The 17,309-nt window shown below is 45.8% G+C and overlaps 1 protein-coding gene across 1 annotated transcript in view; it reads left to right on the top strand.

Moving 5' to 3' along the window:
- Positions 1-17,309, top strand: part of NCBP1 (nuclear cap binding protein subunit 1) — a 59,672-nt gene that overhangs the window by 6,844 nt on the left and 35,519 nt on the right. The window contains exons 2-4 of the mRNA XM_038769498.1: positions 13,796-13,884; positions 15,158-15,258; positions 16,371-16,527. Of these exons, the coding sequence (XP_038625426.1) occupies positions 13,796-13,884; positions 15,158-15,258; positions 16,371-16,527 (347 nt within the window). The remainder of the gene's footprint in view (positions 1-13,795; positions 13,885-15,157; positions 15,259-16,370; positions 16,528-17,309) is intronic.

Below are 17,309 nucleotides of genomic sequence, written 5' to 3'. Positions count from 1 at the left end.
ATGGGGCTCACAGTCTTCACCCCCATTTTATAAATGAGGGAACTGAGGCACAGAAAAGTGAAGTGATTTTTTTTTTCTATTTTATGGTGTCAGTGCCTGTGGGACTCATAGTCTTCACCCCCATTTTGCAGATGGGCGAACTGAGGCCTAGGGAAGTGACTTGCCCAAGGTCACCCAGCTGACAAGTGGACAAGTAGAGAAGCAGCATGGCTCAGTGGAAAGAGCCCGGGCTTTGAAGTCAGAGGTTGTGGGTTCAAATCCCGACTCCTCCACTTGTCAGCTGTGTGACTTTGGGCAAGTCACTTCCCTTCTCTGGGCCTCAGTTCCCTCATCCGTGAAGTGGGGATGAAGACTGTGAGCCCCCCGTGGGACAACCTGATCACCTTGTAACCCCCCCAGTGCTTGGAACAGTGCTTTGCACATAGTAAGCGCTTAGTAAATGCTATCATTATTATTATTATTATTAAGTGGCAGAGTCGGGATTAGAACCCGGGTCCTTCTGACTCTCAGGCCCAGGCACTACCCGCTGGACCACACTGCTTCTGGCCTAAGGTCACAGAATGCCCTCCCTCCGCACATCCGCCAAGCTAGCTCTCTTCCTCCCTTCAAAGCCCTACCAAGAGGCCACCTCCTCCAGGAGGCCTTCCCAGACTGAGCCCCCTCCTTCCTCTCCGCCTCCTCCCCCCCATCCCCCCCGCCTTACCTCCTTCCCCTCCCCACAGCACCTGTATATATGTATATGTTTGTGCATATTTATTGCTCTACTTATTTTATTTGTACATATGTATTCTATTTATTTTATTTGGTTTATATGTTTTGTTTTGTTGTCTGTCTCCCCCTTCTAGACTGTGAGCCCGCTGTTGGGTAGGGACCGTCTCTATATGTTGCCACCTTGCACTTCCCAAGCACGTAGTACAGTGCTCTGCACACAGTAAGCACTAAATAAATATGATTGAATGAATGAATGGTCAGCTGTGTGACTTTGGGCAAGTCACTTAACTTCTCTGTGCCTCAGTTCCCTCATCTGTAAAATGGGGATTAAGACTGTGAGCCCCACGTGGGACAGCCTGATCACCTTGTATCCCCCCGGGCACTTAGAACAATGCTTTGCACATAGTAAGCACTTAACAAATACCCTCATTGTTATTACTATTATTATAACTTTTTGATTCTGTTGCCTGGTGGATTCTTCTCATCCTTGCTGAGCCAGGATGCCCCCCCCCCCCTTTTTTTTGTTAAATGGTACTTGTTAAGGACCTGCTATGTGTTCTAAATGCTGGGATGGATACAAATTAATCCGACTGGATTATAGTCCATGTCCCACAAGGGGCTCACAGTCTAGGAGGGAGAACAGGTATTGAATCCCCATTTTACAGTGGCGGAAACTGAGGCACAGAGAAGTTGAGTGACTTGCCCAAAGTCACAGCAGGCAAGTGGCCAGGCCGGAGTTAGAATCCGGATCCTCTGGGTCCCAGGCCCGTGCTTTTTCAGCTAGGCCACACTGCTGTCCCTTGCCTGAGTGGGGACAAGCCATATATTCCCACCCCTTTTTCTCTTTTCCCTCTTCCCTGGCCCACTCGGACAGCCATGGGGATGCTCCAGGAATCTGGAGCTCTTGTGGCAACTGAATGTCCCCCTGGCTGGTTTGTGCAACCCCTGGCTGCTACCGACACGTCCCGCTCAGTTCCATCCTGGCCTGGAATTGTCGCTCTTTGACTGCAATATATGGCAGCAGTGTTGAGAGAGGAGGAGGAGATGACTTGGCAGCCAGAGGAAAATCCCAGCTCCACCATTTGTCCTGTGTGACCTTGGCAAGTCACTTCAGGAGTCAGAGGACGTGGGCTCTAATCCCGCCTCCACCACTCATCTGCTCTGTGACCTTGGGCAGGCCACTTAACTGCTCCGTGCCTCAGTTACCTCATCTGGAAAATGGGGGTGGAGACTGTGAGCCCCACATGGGACAACCCAATCTACCCTAGTGCTTAGAACAGTGCTCGGCACATAGTAAGCTCTTAACAAATACCATTAGTATTATTATCATTCCCTCATCTGTAAAATGGGGTTTAAGACTATGAGCCCCACGTGGGACACGGACTGTGTCCAGCCTGATAAGCTTGTATCTGCTCCAGTGCTTAGTTCAGTGCCTGGCACATAGTAAGTGCTTAACAAATACCCTAAAAATAAAAAAGTAAAAAAAAAAAGACCCTCTTCTTCTCTGTTTCTTTTTCTCCTTCCCACATCCTCATCCCTCCCTGCCCCAGTATCTGCCCCTTCAGGGCTTGATCCTGAATTCATCTAGCTTTACTTCTATTTATTCTGATGACACCTGTCCACATGTTTTGTTGTCTGTCTCCCCCTTCTAGACTGTGAGCCCGTTGTTGGGTAGGGACCGTCCCTATATGTTGCCAACTTGTACTTCCCAAGCGCTTAGTACAGTGCTCTGCACACAGTAAGCACTCAATAAATACGATTGAATGAATGATCAAGATGAAAAGTTGACACTCCTGACACTCCACGGTATAAACAGTGGACGGGAGTCAAATATAGGTATATGAGCTCATAAAATTTGTCATAAGAACATATACTTCATCATAATAAAATACTGCTCGCCCCATCCCTGGTTTCCAGCAGTTTTCTAGCTCCCTCCTCCTCTCTTCCCCATAAGCTTTCCTGTTAATTTATTTCTTCTTAGGTTTTTCTTTTGTTTTTAACTAAACAAAAAAACCCTTCAGAGTTATTCTGGTAGTCCCTCCCATGCTGCTGTTTGATTCTTTCTTTTTCTTTTTTCTTTTTTGTATTTTTTAAGTGCTTATTATGTGCAAAGCACTGTTCTAAGCGCTTCTTCCCCCCCCCCTCCAATCTAGCCCCATCCTGCAGACTGAGGAAGGGTAATGTGGAATAAGTGGTTGCGGTAGCAGGTGCTAAATTAAAAATTTCAAAAAGTCAGGCAAGTCGTGGGTTCTGGACCAGGATGGCTGTACTAAGTTTTAAAAACATGTTAAAAATGAAAATACTGTAAAGCACCAGGGGTTAACATGGGGGGAGGGGGAAAGGACCAAGAATCTGGGTTCTCTTTCCATCTCTGCCACACTTGGCTGTTGAGTGACCTGGGGCGAATCACTGAACTTTTCTGTACCTTAGTTTCTTCATCCATTAAAGGGGGATTCGATGCCTTTTCTCCCTTGTACTTAGCCCCATGTCAGGCAGGGACTGTTTCAGATCTGCATATACTGTATCTACCCCAGTGCTTGACATGTAGTAAAAGCTTAACACATACCACTATAATTTTTATTATTTCTAGTTGGCGGGGGGTGAATTTGGCAGTTGGGGAGAGGTAGGAAAGCTGTAAGGGCAAGAAGGTGCTTACCTGACAAGTCTGCAGACATGGAAGTTATTTTTTTTCCCCCAGTAACTTCAGGAAGGGACCTGTAGTTGAGAGCTATTTCCAAATGCAGGTGCTGGCCAAAGGTACAGTCAGCTTTCAAGGGGAGAGAGTAGCCTGCAAGTGACTGTCCAAACTAACAGTTCTTTTATCAACGAATGCAGCCTGGCTCAGAGTAGTGGAGGTAAAGACGAGGTGACGAGACGATGCTTAGTAAGCTCGAAGTTCTTCAGCTTTTTCATTTAAGCTAGAACAAATGGAAGATTTCTTGGATTTAAAAAAAAAGAAACAAGACTGTTGTCTCTGTTCGTGTTTTCTGTGTGCACTTGCATGTTCTCTCCCTCTAGACTATAAGCTTGTTATGGGCAGCGAGCATGTCTGCTAATTCTGTTGTGCTCTCCCAAGCACTTAGTACGGTGCTCTGTACACGGTAAGTGCTCAATAAATACCATTAATTGATACTATTTACATATTTGTAAGATGAACTTCTCTTTGGAAATTATTGTGCTGTGTACGCACATTGACTGGATACTGGGTAGAGAGATCATCAGTGGTATTTATTGAGCGCTCTCTGTGTGCCGGGGACTGTACTGAGCACCGGAGTGGATACAAACAGATTGGGTTGGACACGATCCCTGTCGCACGTGGGGCTCACAGAGTTAATCCCCATTTTACAGATGAGGTAACTGAGGCACAGAGAAGTGAAATGACCTGCCCAGGGTTGCACAGCAGACATGTGGCGGAGCCAGGATTAGAACCCACGACCTTCCGACTCCCAGTTCCAATGCTCCATCCACTGCACCGTGCTGCTTCTCTACTAAGCCCCTGGGGGAGTAAAATACAACAGAGTTGGCCGGCATATTCCCTGCCCACAGCGAGCTTACAGGGACATCCAATCTCTCTACGTGCCCCGAACCAACATTCCCAGATATCATGGGACAATTTGTCAGGTCCTTATTTCATGTGTAAATTAGTTTAAAAATACCTTGCGGTCATATCCCTTTGATGCAACCGTGAAAATGTGGCTGTAATAGTGGGGTGCTTTTTCCCGCAGATTTACCTGTAGTTAGGTTCCGTTCCAGAATCAGGTCTGACACGGTGGCTACTGGAAGCTCCTTGTGGGAAGGGACCGTGTCTACTAACTCTGTTGTATTGTACTCTCCCAAGTGGGTAGTACGGTGCTCTACACACAGTAAGAGCTCAATAAATGTCATTGATCGAAAATAAAATGACACTGGCCCCTCATCCCCTTGGCCCTTTGTTCCTAAAGGCTTTTCTGACAGACTGAGCCCCTTCCTTCCTCTCCCCCTCGTCCCCCTCTCCATCCCCCCCATCTTACCTCCTTCCCTTCCCCACAGCACCTGTATATATGTATATATGTTTGTACATATTTATTACTCTATTTTATTTGTACATATCTATTCTATTTATTTTATTTTGTTAGTATGTTTGGTTTTGTTCTCTGTCTCCCCCTTTTAGACTGTGAGCCCACTGTTGGGTAGGGACTGTCTCTATATGTTGCCAATTTGTACTTCCCAAGCGCTTAGTACAGTGCTCTGCACATAGTAAGCGCTCAATAAATGCGATTGATGATGATGATGATGACCCCGAAGTACCTTGAACTTGGCCCCTTCCTCTCCAGTCCCTGATCTTCCCCAACCTACCCCGTCGGTATTTTTTTCTTTATTAACTAGTGATGTCCATGGTGACCTGCTCGTGTGAGTCGCCGCCACCAGAGGAAGGAGTGGGGAGGAAAAATGTTTCCAGGGCCCTTATTGGGGCCCTTCCCTTCCTTTATTCATCCCCCCTCCCAACCCTGCAGCCCTTATGTAGGTATCTGTAATTTATCTTAATGTCTGTCTCCCGCTCTAGACTGTAAACTCATTATGAGCAGGGAATGTGTCGGTTTATTGTTATATGGTACTCTCCCAGGCGCTTACTGGGCCGTGCTCTGCACAGTAAGCGCTCAATAAATGCAGTTGACTGACTGACTGGATGCACAAAATGATGCTCTCTACACCCTCCTCTTCACCAAACTCAACTCCCTCATTCCCCTATCCCTCCACCATATTCATGCCACTAACTCGCAACCCTGGATCTCCTCCACAGCGTACTTCCTCCGTTTCTGTGCACGGGCCGTGGAATGTCACTGGCTGAAATCCAGATTCATTCATTCAATCGTATTTATGGAGCGCTTACTGTGTGCAGAGCGCTGTACTACTAGGCCGACATCATCCATGTTCACCTGCTTTGGCTCGGCCCTCTCCTCCGCCTGGCAAAATTATTTCTCCTCGTTGACTCCCTTCCCATTGCCCTCACCAGTTGTTTCAGTTGTATTAACTCCTTGCTCAAACCCCTTCTCCTGCCACCCCCCATCTCATACCACTAATGACCTACCCATGTATTTCATTGATAAAATTGAAACCATCGGGCATGATCTCCCTAAGTCTCTCCTGCCCCTTCTTGGACTATCCCAGCAATATCTCAAGAGGACATCTTCCACCTCCTTTCAAAATCTACTGCCTGCACTGCTACCCCAGCCCTTCACACTTGAGCAAAACCGCTTGTCCCCCCCCGACTGCCGTCTTCAAATGTTCTCTCTCGGACGGCTTATTCCCCACTGCTTTCAAACGTGCTCATTTCTCCCCTATCCTAAAAAGACATACCCTAGACCCCACAATTCCTTCCAGTTATCGCCCATTCTCCCTCCGACCATTCCTCTAACTCTTCCAGTGAGTTGTCTACACCTGCTGTCTCAAGTTCCTCTCCTCCAATTCTCTCCCTGATGCCCTCCAGTCTGGCCTCGCCCCCTTCGCTCCACAGAAACCACCCTCTCAAAGGTCACAAATGATCTTCTTGCCAAATCCAACGGCCTCTACCCCATCCTTATCCTCCTCGACCTCTCAGCTGCCTTCGACGCTGTCGACCATCCCCTTCTCCTGGAAACATTATCCAACCTCGGCTTCACTGACACTGTCTTCTGGTTTGCCTCCTGTCTCTCTAGCTGTTCATTCTCAGTCTCTTTTGCAGGCTCCTCCGCTGCCTCCCACCTCCTAACTGTGGACGTCACTCAAAGTTCAGTTCTGGGTCCCCTTTTATTCTCCATTTATACCCACTCCCTTGGAGAACTCACTCGCTCCCATGGCTTCAACTACCACCTCTATGCAGATAATTTTCAAATCTACATCTCCAGTCCTGATCTCTCTCCCTTTCAGCAGTCTTGCATTTCCTCTGCCTTCAAGACACCTCTATTTGGATGCCCTGCTGACACCTTGAACTTACATGTCCAAAGCAGAACTCCTTATAATAATAATGACATTTATTAAGCGCTTACTATGTGCAGAGCACTGTTCTAAGCGCTGGGGAGGTTACAAGGTGATCAGGTTGTCCCACGGGGGGCTCACAGTCTTAATCCCCATTTTACAGATGAGGTAACTGAGGCCCAGAGAAGTAAAGTGAGTTGCCCAAAGTCACACAGCTGACAATTGGCAGAGCGGGGGTTTGAACCCATGACCTCTGACTCCAAAGCCCGTGCTTTTTCCACAGAGCCACACCTCTTCTTATCTGTCCCCCCCTCACTTTCCCATCACTGTAGATGGCACCACCATCCTTTCTGTTTTACAAGCCCATAACACTGGTGTCATCCTTGACTTCTATCTCTCATTCAACCCACGTATTCCGTCACTGAATCCTGTCGGTTCAACCTTTGCAACATCGCTAAAATCCGCCCTTTCTTCTCCGTCCAAATTGCTACCACGTTAATCCAAGCACTTATCCTATCCTGCCTTGATTACTGTATTACTGTAGTCCTTGCCTCCTCTCTTTCCCCAATCCAGTCCATACTTCACTCTGCTCGTAGATCAGTTTTTCTAAAAGCCGTTTAGGCCGTGTTTCCCCATTCCTCAAGAACCTCCAGTGGTTGCCTATCCACCTCTGCATCAAACAGAAACTCCTTGCCATCACCTTTCAAGCACTCGATCACCAAGCCCCCTTCTACCTCACCTCCCTGTTCTCCCATTACAACCCAGCCCACACACTTTGCTCCTCTGGTGCCAATCTACTCTCTTTACCTCGATCTAGTCTATCTCATTGCCGACCTCTCCCCCCACATCCCGCCTCTGGCCTGGAACCCCCTCCGCCTTCATATCCGACAGACAATTACTTTCCCTCCTTCAAAGCCTTATTGAAGGTACAATACCTCCAAGAGTCCTTCCCTGAGCCCTCATTTCTTCTTCTCCCACCCCGCTTCTGTGTCACCCTGATATGCTCCCTTTATTCATCCCTCCCTCAGCCCCACAGCACTTATGTACAGATCTGTAATTGATTTGTTTATATTAATGTGTATCTCCCCCGGAGACTGTAGCTCGTTGTGGGCAGGGAATGTGTCGACCAACTCTGTTAAATTGTTGTATTGTACTCTCCGAAGCACTTAGTACAGTGTTCTGCACGCAGTAAGCTCTCAATAAATCCGATGGATTGATTGATTGTCTGCATCTGTCCCCCAGAACCTCGATAAATCTGCCTCCAGGAGCTCCAGACCCTGGTGTAGCGGGGCTGACATCCCAGCACCCCATCAGTCCAACCCTTCTTCCCTCCGCCCTCCTTCCACTGACCGCCGAGGCTGGCTCTGAGCTTGGCTAGTCGACTCCTTTTACTGCTCTGCTGGCTGGCTCCTACTTGATCGCCCCCGCCACCAAACATGTGCTTTCCTCCCTGGTTCCCCAGCAACCGGAGCCCAAGGGCTTCTAACATCTCTGCCTTCATCAGAGCAGCCAGGAGGCTCCTTAACGGAAAGTCTGGACCAATCTGACACCTGGCAGGACTCCCAGGACTGCTGGCATAGAGTACATTACCATACCAAAAGAAGATCCTTAAGAGCACCAAAGTAAAAATTATCTACAGCAGAGGTTGAGGGCATTGGATTTTGCCTCTTTATAGAGCCCTGGACAGGATTGGGTCAGCCCACAGGTCCTGAGCCTGGTCCCACGAAAAAGCCTGGCCAAATTTGGGCTGGGTTGAGATTTACTCCCATCAGACATGTGAGTCTGCTTTTTTCTCCCTCTCCCAACCTTTTAAGGCCTCCGAGGGTGGGCTTGGGTCTGTAGTTCCCTGGTTACTTCCATGGGGATAACTGCACGTGAACCCTTTTCTGATTTTGATGCTCTACTGGGAGACCATGGTCGCGGGGGTTGTGCCAAATCAGGCAATTGAGAGATTCGTGGCCATGAGCGGGTCCTCGTGAGAGTGCCCATTCGTGCTCATGAAGCTATCCATTCCGCCTTTATCATTTACCGATCAAGACGATCAACCCATGGTCTCCATTCATTCATTCATTCAATCGTATTTATTGAGCGCTCACTGTATGCAGAACACTGTACTAGGCGCTTGGGTAGTACAGATTGGCAACATATGGATGAGGTGATGAGAAACTGTGAAGCTTGAGGGAGGACTCAACCAGATAAATGGGTCAGAGTTCAAAATGACGATAATCCTTCATGGAATCCTGTCAGATGTGAAGAGGAAGGGAGTTCCATTCCTTCATTCAATCATATTTATTGAGCGCTTACTGTGTGCAGAGCACTGTACTAAGCGCTTAGGAAGTACAAGTCGGCAACATATAGAGACGGTCCCTACCCAACAACAGGCTCACGGTCTAGAAGGGGGAGACAGACAACAAAACAAAACATGTAGATAGGTGTGAAAATTGTCAGAATAGAATTAAAGCTATATGCACATCATTAACAAAATAAATAGTAAATATTAATAATAATAATAGCATTTATTAAGCGCTTACTATGTGCAGAGCACTGTTCTAGGCGATGGGGAGGTTACAAGGTGATCAGGTTGTCCCACGGGGGGCTCACAGTCTTAATCCCCATTTTACAGATGAGGGAACTGAGGCACAGAGAAGTGAAGTGACTTGCCCAAAGTCACAGAGCTGGCAATTGGCAGAGCCGGGATTCGAACCCATGGCCCCCGACTCCAAAGCCCGTGCTCTTTCCACTGAGCCACGCTGCTTCTCTATTGTAAGCATTGAGTGCTTACTGTGTGCAGAGCACTGTACTAAGTGCTTGGGAGGGTACGGAAGAATGAGACGTGATCCCTGCCCTTGAGGAGCTTATGTACCGCATTTTCAATGTACGTTTTGGCTAAAATGCAGTTGGGGAGTTAGGAAATGTAGCAAAAGTGTTTTAGAAAGAAGTAGTCGAGGACTTTCCCAGGCAGCATTACGGCCCAGTGGAAAGAGCGAGGAATTGGAAGTAGGGAGGCCTGGGTTCTATTTCTGGCTCTGCCCCTGGCCAGTCACTTAACCTCTCTGAGCTGCCGTTTCCTCATCTGTTAAAGGGAAATAAGGTACCTTCTGTCCCATCTGACAGAAGAGAAGCAGCGTGGCTCAGTGGAAAGAGCCCGGGCTTTGGAGTCAGAGGTCGTGGGTTCAAATCCCGGCTCCGTCAATTGTCAGCTGTGTGACTTTGGGCAAGTCACTTAATAATAATAATAATGGCATTTATTAAGCACTCACTATGTGCAAAGCACTGTTCTAAGCGCTGGGGAGGTTACAGGGTGATCAGGTTGTCCCATGGTGGGCTCACAGTCTTAATCCCCATTTTACAGATGAGGTAACTGAGGCACACAGAAGTTAAGTGACTTGCCCAAAGTCACACAGCTGACAAGCAGCGGAGCCGGGATTTGAACCCATGACCTCTGACTCCAAAGCCCGTGCTCTTTCTGCTAAGCCACACTGCTTCTACTTAACTTCTCTGTGCCTGTTACCTCATCTGTAAAATGGGGATTCATTCATTCATTCAGTCGTATTTATTGAGCACTTACTGTGTGCAGAGCACTGTACTAAGCGCTTGGGAAGTACAAGTTGGCAACATATAGAGACGGTCCCTACCCAGCAATGGGCTCACAGTTTAGAAGGGGGAGACAGACAACAAAACAAAACATGTGGACAGGTGTCAGGTCATCAGAATAAATAAAAGTAAAAAATAAATAAAAATAAAGCTAGATGCACGTTATTAATAAAATAAGTAGAACAGTAAATATGTACAAGTAAAATAAATAGAGTAATAAATCTGTACAAACACGTATAGACTGTGAGCCCACTGTTGGGTAGGGACCGTCTCTATATGTTGCCAGCTTGTACTTCCCAAGCGCTTAGTACAGTGCTCTTCACATAGTAAGCGCTCAATAAATACGATTGATTATATGCAGGTGGTGTGGGGAGGGGAAGGAGGTAGGGCGGGGGGATGGGGGGGAGGAGGAGAGAAAAAAGGGGGCTCAGTCAGACTGTGAGCCCCCCGTGGGACAACCTGATCACTTTGTAACCTCCCCAGCGCTTAGAACAGTGCTTTGACAAAGTAAGCGCTTAATAAACGCTATTATTATTATTATTATTATTATTATTATTATTATTATTATTATTATCTGCTTAGATTGTGAGTCCTGGATGGGATAAGGACTGTATTCTGCTAGGATTGTTCTGTACTCCACCCTAATCCTCCCTGATCTCTCAGCTGCTTTAGACACCGTGAACCATCCCCTTCTCCTGGAAACATGATCTAACCTTGGCTTCCTGGTTCTCGTCCTGTCACCCTGCCTTCTCATTCCGTCTCTTTCGTGGGCTCCTCCTTTGCCTCCCGTTCCCTAGCTGTGGGAACCCCTCAAGGCTCAGTTCTGGTCCCCCAGCTATTCTGCATCTACCCCCACCCCCTTCGGAGAGCTTGTTCTCTCCCACGGCTTCAACTACCAACTATCAACTACGTGGATGGTCCCCACATCTCCCGCTCCAGCCACGACCTCTCTCCTCTGCAGTCTTGCGTTTCCTTCTACCGTCAGGGCATCCCAACTTGGATGTCCCACCGACACCTCAAACTTAACATGTCCGAAGCAGAACTGGTCATTTTCCCACCCAAATCCTCTCCTTCCCCAGGATTTCTCATCACTGTAGCCAACAGCACAGTCCTCACTGTCTCCTAAGCCCGTAACCTTGGCATTATCCGTGACTCATCTCTCATTCAACAGTCCACAGCCTGTCACCTAAATCCTCTTGGGTCTACCTTCACAACTTGGCTAAAATCCGCCCCTTCTACTCCAGCCAGACTGCTCTCACGCTGATCTAAGCGCCTATCCTGTCCCGCCTTGACTACTGCATCAGCCTCCTTGCTGACCTCCCTGCCTCCTGTCTCTCCCCTCTACAGTTTGAACTTCACTCTGCTGCCCGGACCATTTTTCTAAAACACTTCTCCCCACTCCTCAAAAACGCCCAGGGGCTGCCCGTCCACCTCCACATCGAACAGAAACTCCTTACCGTCGGCTTTAAGGCACTCGGCCGGCTCTCCCCCTCCTCTCTCACCTCGCTACTCTCTTACTACAACTTGACCCGCACACTTAGTTCCTCTCACACCACTGTACCCCAGTCTCACGTGTCTCACCGCAGACCCCTTGCTCATCTCCTCTCTCTGTCCTGAAACTCCCACTCTCCTTTATAACTGACAGACCACCTCTCTCCCCACCTTCAAAGCCCTCCTAAAATCATGCCTCTTCCAAAAAGCCTTCTCTGAGCCCTCATTTTCACCATTCACCCTCCCCAGCCCACAGCGCTTTTGAACGTATCCATTTTCCCTATTTATAATTTATTTAAGTGTCTGCCCCCCTCCCCCCCCCCCTTTAGATTGTAAGCTCCTTGTGGGCAGGGAACGTATCTGCCAACTTGGTCGTATTTTCCCAAGCGCCTAATACAGGCAGGGTACACAGTGCTCAATAAATACCACTGATTGATTGTAACCTCCCTAGGGCTAGGCACTTAATAAATACCAGAATTATTCATTGTTTTCTGTACGTGCTTTTCCAACCTGTTTGGAACTGCTTCCTGCTTTGGTCCCAGGGCACCAGTTGTAGTAGAGAAATGTGATGGTGTGATTTGGACAGATACTTTGAAGTAAAATTTCTTGAAGACTCTCGTGGCAGGTATTAATTTGCCAGCATTGCCCACTTAACTGGTAGTGCTGTGCCAGGTTTCTTAGCCTTGTGTTTTGGGAGATTATGCTGCATTCTTCTCTACGAGCAATAACCTAGAGTTAGTTGGCCGTAGCGGAGGATTTTCATTTTATCCCTCGTTTTGGCAGCGTTGTGACCCGAAGGACCATGACCCAGACTGGACTCACTATTCTAATACGGGACTGACCAGTGCTGAGTAGAGCCGAAGTGCTGCTGCTGTTACACTCCGGGCTTGTTCTCTTTTTTAATAGTAGCATTACATTGCTGACAGCGTTCTGCTTGTGGTCATGAGCCCCAGGCATTTTTTTGGTGATGATGATAATGGTATTTAAGTACTTATTAAGTACCAAACACTATACTAAATGTTGGGATAGGTACAGGATGATCAGATTGGACACAGTCCCTCTCCCACATGGGGCACACAGTATGAGTTGGCGGGAGAACAGGTGTTGAATCTCCGTTTTACCGTTGAGAGAACTGAAGCACAGAGAAGTGAATTGGCTTGCCCACGGTCACACAGCAGACAAGTAAGCGCTCAATAAATGCGATTGAATGAATGAATGAAATTGGCAGAGCTGGGATTAGAACTCAGGACCTCTGATTCCCACGCCTGTGCTCTTTCCACTAGGTACTCCAGGATGTATGTCACCAATTCCTGCTGATTGAAATGCATCCAGTTTAAAAACACTACCACTGTTAACTTTATGTTTGGCTTTCCCTTCTGTTCGAATTGACATTTGCCCTTTCGAAGTCCTGGGTTGCTAGCTCTCTTTTTCTCTCTGTCAGCTGATAGATGTTTTTCTTGGTCTGTCTCTGTTTCCTGATGTAACTGAAGACTCTTTTGGTTACCTTTTTGATTTCGTGATAATTGTATCTCCTTTCCCACCTTCACTTTTCTATTCTTGTCCTTACCTAATCCTGCTTTTTCCTTTAGTCTTCTCTCCTAAATTCCTACTTATCGAAACTGTTCCCTTTGTCTTTTAGGTCCCACAACAGCTCTTGGTTTAGCCTTGTTACCTTACCTAGTCTTCCAAAACAATTGAATAGTTTGTTCCTGAGCCTATAGAATTGTCCTTTTAAAGAGCGACTAGTTTTCTTGGATTCCTTGGCCTCAAATTTTCCTCCTTTCCTACTGTTAAAGTTTATTTGTTTAGAGGCATTTTCTCTGTCTTAGTTCCCTTGTTTTCTTCCTTTTCTTAGGGTCTTGAAATTGCTCGTCTTATGATTACCTCTGTCAAACCATCCACCTGCCTTTAGAGCCTCAATTAATAAGGATCTAACTAAAAAAAAAAAAGGGCATCTGCTAATCCCTGATAAATTCCTTGCAGAATATGACTGAATAGAGAAGCATAGAGTTTGACTTCTAATGACGAGTTCAATATGTAACCTTGCTTTGTTCTATCGAAATAGGAGGACAGCCTCACAAAAGGAGGAGGACTTCAGAGCCAACCGAAATAGAGGATCGACTGGAATCTTTAATATGCCGAGTAGGAGAAAAGGTAATGAATCAGAAGGCTTTTCTGCTGAGTACCTGTCTCCCAAATCTGTTGTATTCTCCCAAGGAGTTAGTACAGTGACAGTGCTCTGCACAGGGTAAATGCTCAATAAATGGTAGATTGGTGTATTCAATAATCTCAGGCTGAAATATATTTAGCATTATTTCTCTGGATCTATAAAGAATGTTGTACCTAAGCCATCAGTTGATGCCTTCAGAGAGGAGGACTGTGTCGTAGTGGATAGAGCACAGGCCTGAGTGTCAGAAAGTGGTGGGTTCTAATCCCGGCTCCTCCGCTTGTCTGCTGTGTAACCTTGGGCAAGTCACTTCACTCCTGTGCCTCAGGTACCTCATCTGTAAAATGGGGCTTGGGACTGGGAGCCCCGTGTGGAACAGCGACTGTGTCCACCCAATTTGCTTCTATCCACCCCAGTGCTTAGTACTGTGCCCGGCACACAGTAAGCGCTTAACAAATACCACAATTATTATTATTATTATTATTATTATTATGTTGTAACACTACATCTGGAAGATAGATGAAAATAAAGTATGACATGACTCCCGGTTATAGGAACAGGAGTGTGTCAGGCATGATTAAAGTATTACGATCTAAGAGTGACGTTCTTTATAAATTTGGGTGTTATGCATTGAAGGTAATGGACATTTCATTTCTCCATCAGATAAGACTGCAAAGTGGAGTCTTTATATCAAAATGAGTGGGCTTTTCTCTCCTTTGCATTCAGTTGAAAAATAAGATTAGAAAAGTAATCCGTAACCATCAAGATTGTCGCGGGTTATCCTGGATTTCGTTGGAATTGATTTAGAAATTTAAATTTTACTAGGATTTGAATAGTTTGGTGTCCTGTGACAGTTTTTTAGTAGCAGTCAGCATCCCATTGCAAACACTTCTTGACCTGGTAATAGATGAATTCTCTACGTTTGAAAAGGTTTTAAAATTAAAGATATCAGTATAAAATGGAGCCTGTGTTTTCTTCCTTCTTGGGTTCTAAATGATATCATATAAAGCAAAGTCTCCATAGATGGGATTAGTTGTGGAGGCAGGTCTCCTCTCGCTTTTGTGCCCCTGCCTTTCTTTCTGTCTGTTGAAAATGTTGTTCTCTCTGGGTTTGAAATTCCATTCCCCCAGTAAATAAAATGTAATTTGTATTGCCATGCAGTTAGTTCTCCAGGAGAATCTTCCATTTATGCAGACTTTTGGTGAAGAATGATGTGATGAATCTTCCGACGTGAAGGTTTTGCATTTTGTCTTTTCTCAGAGTACCTCTTCATTGGAGAGCAACCTGGAAGGCCTAGCAGGCGTCTTGGAGGCGGATCTGCCAAACTACAAGAGCAAGATCCTAAGAATTCTTTGTACAGTGTATGTATGCAAAAGATTTATGGGAGTATTATCTGTCTTTAAAATACTTTAAAACACGTTTTTGACAGTCTGCTACAGAGGTCCTCAACTTTCTTTGAGATGTTTGTAAAAGTGAAGTCCTACTCTTTGCCATTGTCGACGCTTTTCCTTTTAATACTTGCAAGAAACACAGTAGAAGTTGTGACGTAGAGAAGTTTAGTAGTGCAAAGGATGTATTATAAAATAAGTCTTAGTTTTGATGCTTTGGTAGAAGGAAACAGCAAACTTAGAAACAGGTCTTTGTGTATAAATAGTGCTCCGGTCTTGCAGAGCTCAAGAGGCTTTGCAGGCAAGAATTAATTGTCAAGATTTTGCTCTGAAGTGGGGAGAGAGGAGTAAAGGTACCCTAACTGAAAGATAAAGAGAGGAGACCTATCTTAATCAAGGTCAGGCTAACAGCTGGGAATAAAACTGAGGCCTCTGAACTCTTAGAACAGCCACCTACCCCCTAGATTGCATTCCTTCTGACTTTGATTTCTGAATAAAAGAATGTTTAATTGCAATATTTATTTCACTTAGACCGAGTTGCAGGATATTTTAATGTTAATGTCTGTCTCCCCCTCCAGACTGTAAGCTCGTTGTGGGCAGGGAACACGTCTACCAACTTTGTTGTATCACTGTGCTCTCCTAAGTGCTGAGTACAGTGCTCTGCATACAGTAAGCACTCAATAGAAAGCATTGATGATGAGAAAAAATGTAGAAGAAGAACTCTTGGAATTAGTTCCAAGAGCGGTGATGGTGGATAGGACTGGTGAAATCCTGAGAACTGAATACTAATACTAAAACCAGGCAACAAGTTAACAAAATAGGGAGCTTGAGAGTACTTAAAATTCACTGTGATAAGTGATTTTGCACGAACTGAAATTAATTTAAGTGAAAATACTTTCCAGGGAAGGATGTTTGTAAACTGTCTAAGAAATTAGCTTAATAGAAACTGCTTTCTCTGCTTTTGAAAGTTGGGGTTTGTTTTGCACTCCCTACGATTAGCCAGAAAGTACATGGTATTTTTATCCTAGAGACTGACTTGTAGTAGTGTGATGCAATTTTCTTGTTTTATTTTTGTTTTAAATCAGGGCACGTCTGTTACCTGAGAAGCTGACAGTTTATACAACGTTAGTTGGACTGCTGAATGCCAGGAATTACAACTTTGGAGGGGAATTTGTGGAAGCCATGATTCGACAGCTCAAAGAATCTTTGAAATCAAATAACTATAATGAAGCTGTGTATTTAGTACGTGGTTTTTTTCCTTCTGTGGGATTTAGGGGAGGGAGAGCATGAGGTGAGAGAAAGGGTGGCGAGGAAGAAGGGTAAAGAAGTAAGGGAGGCTACCTGAGTTGGCTATTTCCCCTTATTTTCGAATGTACACTAACTGCCCTAGAAGAAATAGCTCATTTGCTCCAATATGATAGTGAATAGTCTCAATGGGGCTTGTAATACTTCACACTGGAAGGAGGAAGTAACTTTTTACATCGTTGCCTCTTAATATTTTGGGATCGTTTCAAAGGTTTTGCATTTGGAAGAGGCACAGAGAGTTGCAAAACTTCCCCAAATATCGGGAGTTGAGTCATCACTGAGGGAATGAACTTTACGTTGGAACAATTACATGTCACAGCAAACTTGTGCTTTCTCAAAGGTCCCCAGAAAATCCAGTTTATGTTTATTGAAGGCAGCTATGTCTGGCCAAATGTCCCTTATTTTATGGGGTGATGTAAGGCTTCAGAAGAATTCAGCAGAATCGTACTGGATTTTTATCTCGATTATTATTCCTATCATAGAAGCGGCATGGGGTAATAATAATAATATTAATGATGGCATTTATTAAGCGCTTACTATGGGCAAAGCACTGTTCTAAGCGCTGGGGAGGTTACAAGGTGATAAGGTTGTCCCACGGGGGGCTCACAATCTTAATCCCCATTTTACAGATGAGGCACAGAGAAGTTAAGTGACTTGCCCAAAGTCACACAGCTGACAGTTGGCAGAGCCGGGATTTGAACCCATGACCTCTGACTCCA

Source organism: Tachyglossus aculeatus, chromosome X4 (genome assembly GCF_015852505.1).
Source record: "Tachyglossus aculeatus isolate mTacAcu1 chromosome X4, mTacAcu1.pri, whole genome shotgun sequence".
Classification (NCBI taxonomy): domain Eukaryota; kingdom Metazoa; phylum Chordata; class Mammalia; order Monotremata; family Tachyglossidae; genus Tachyglossus; species Tachyglossus aculeatus.
Note: the sequence above shows the minus strand (reverse complement) of the source record. Positions and strands in the feature narration are given on the sequence as shown.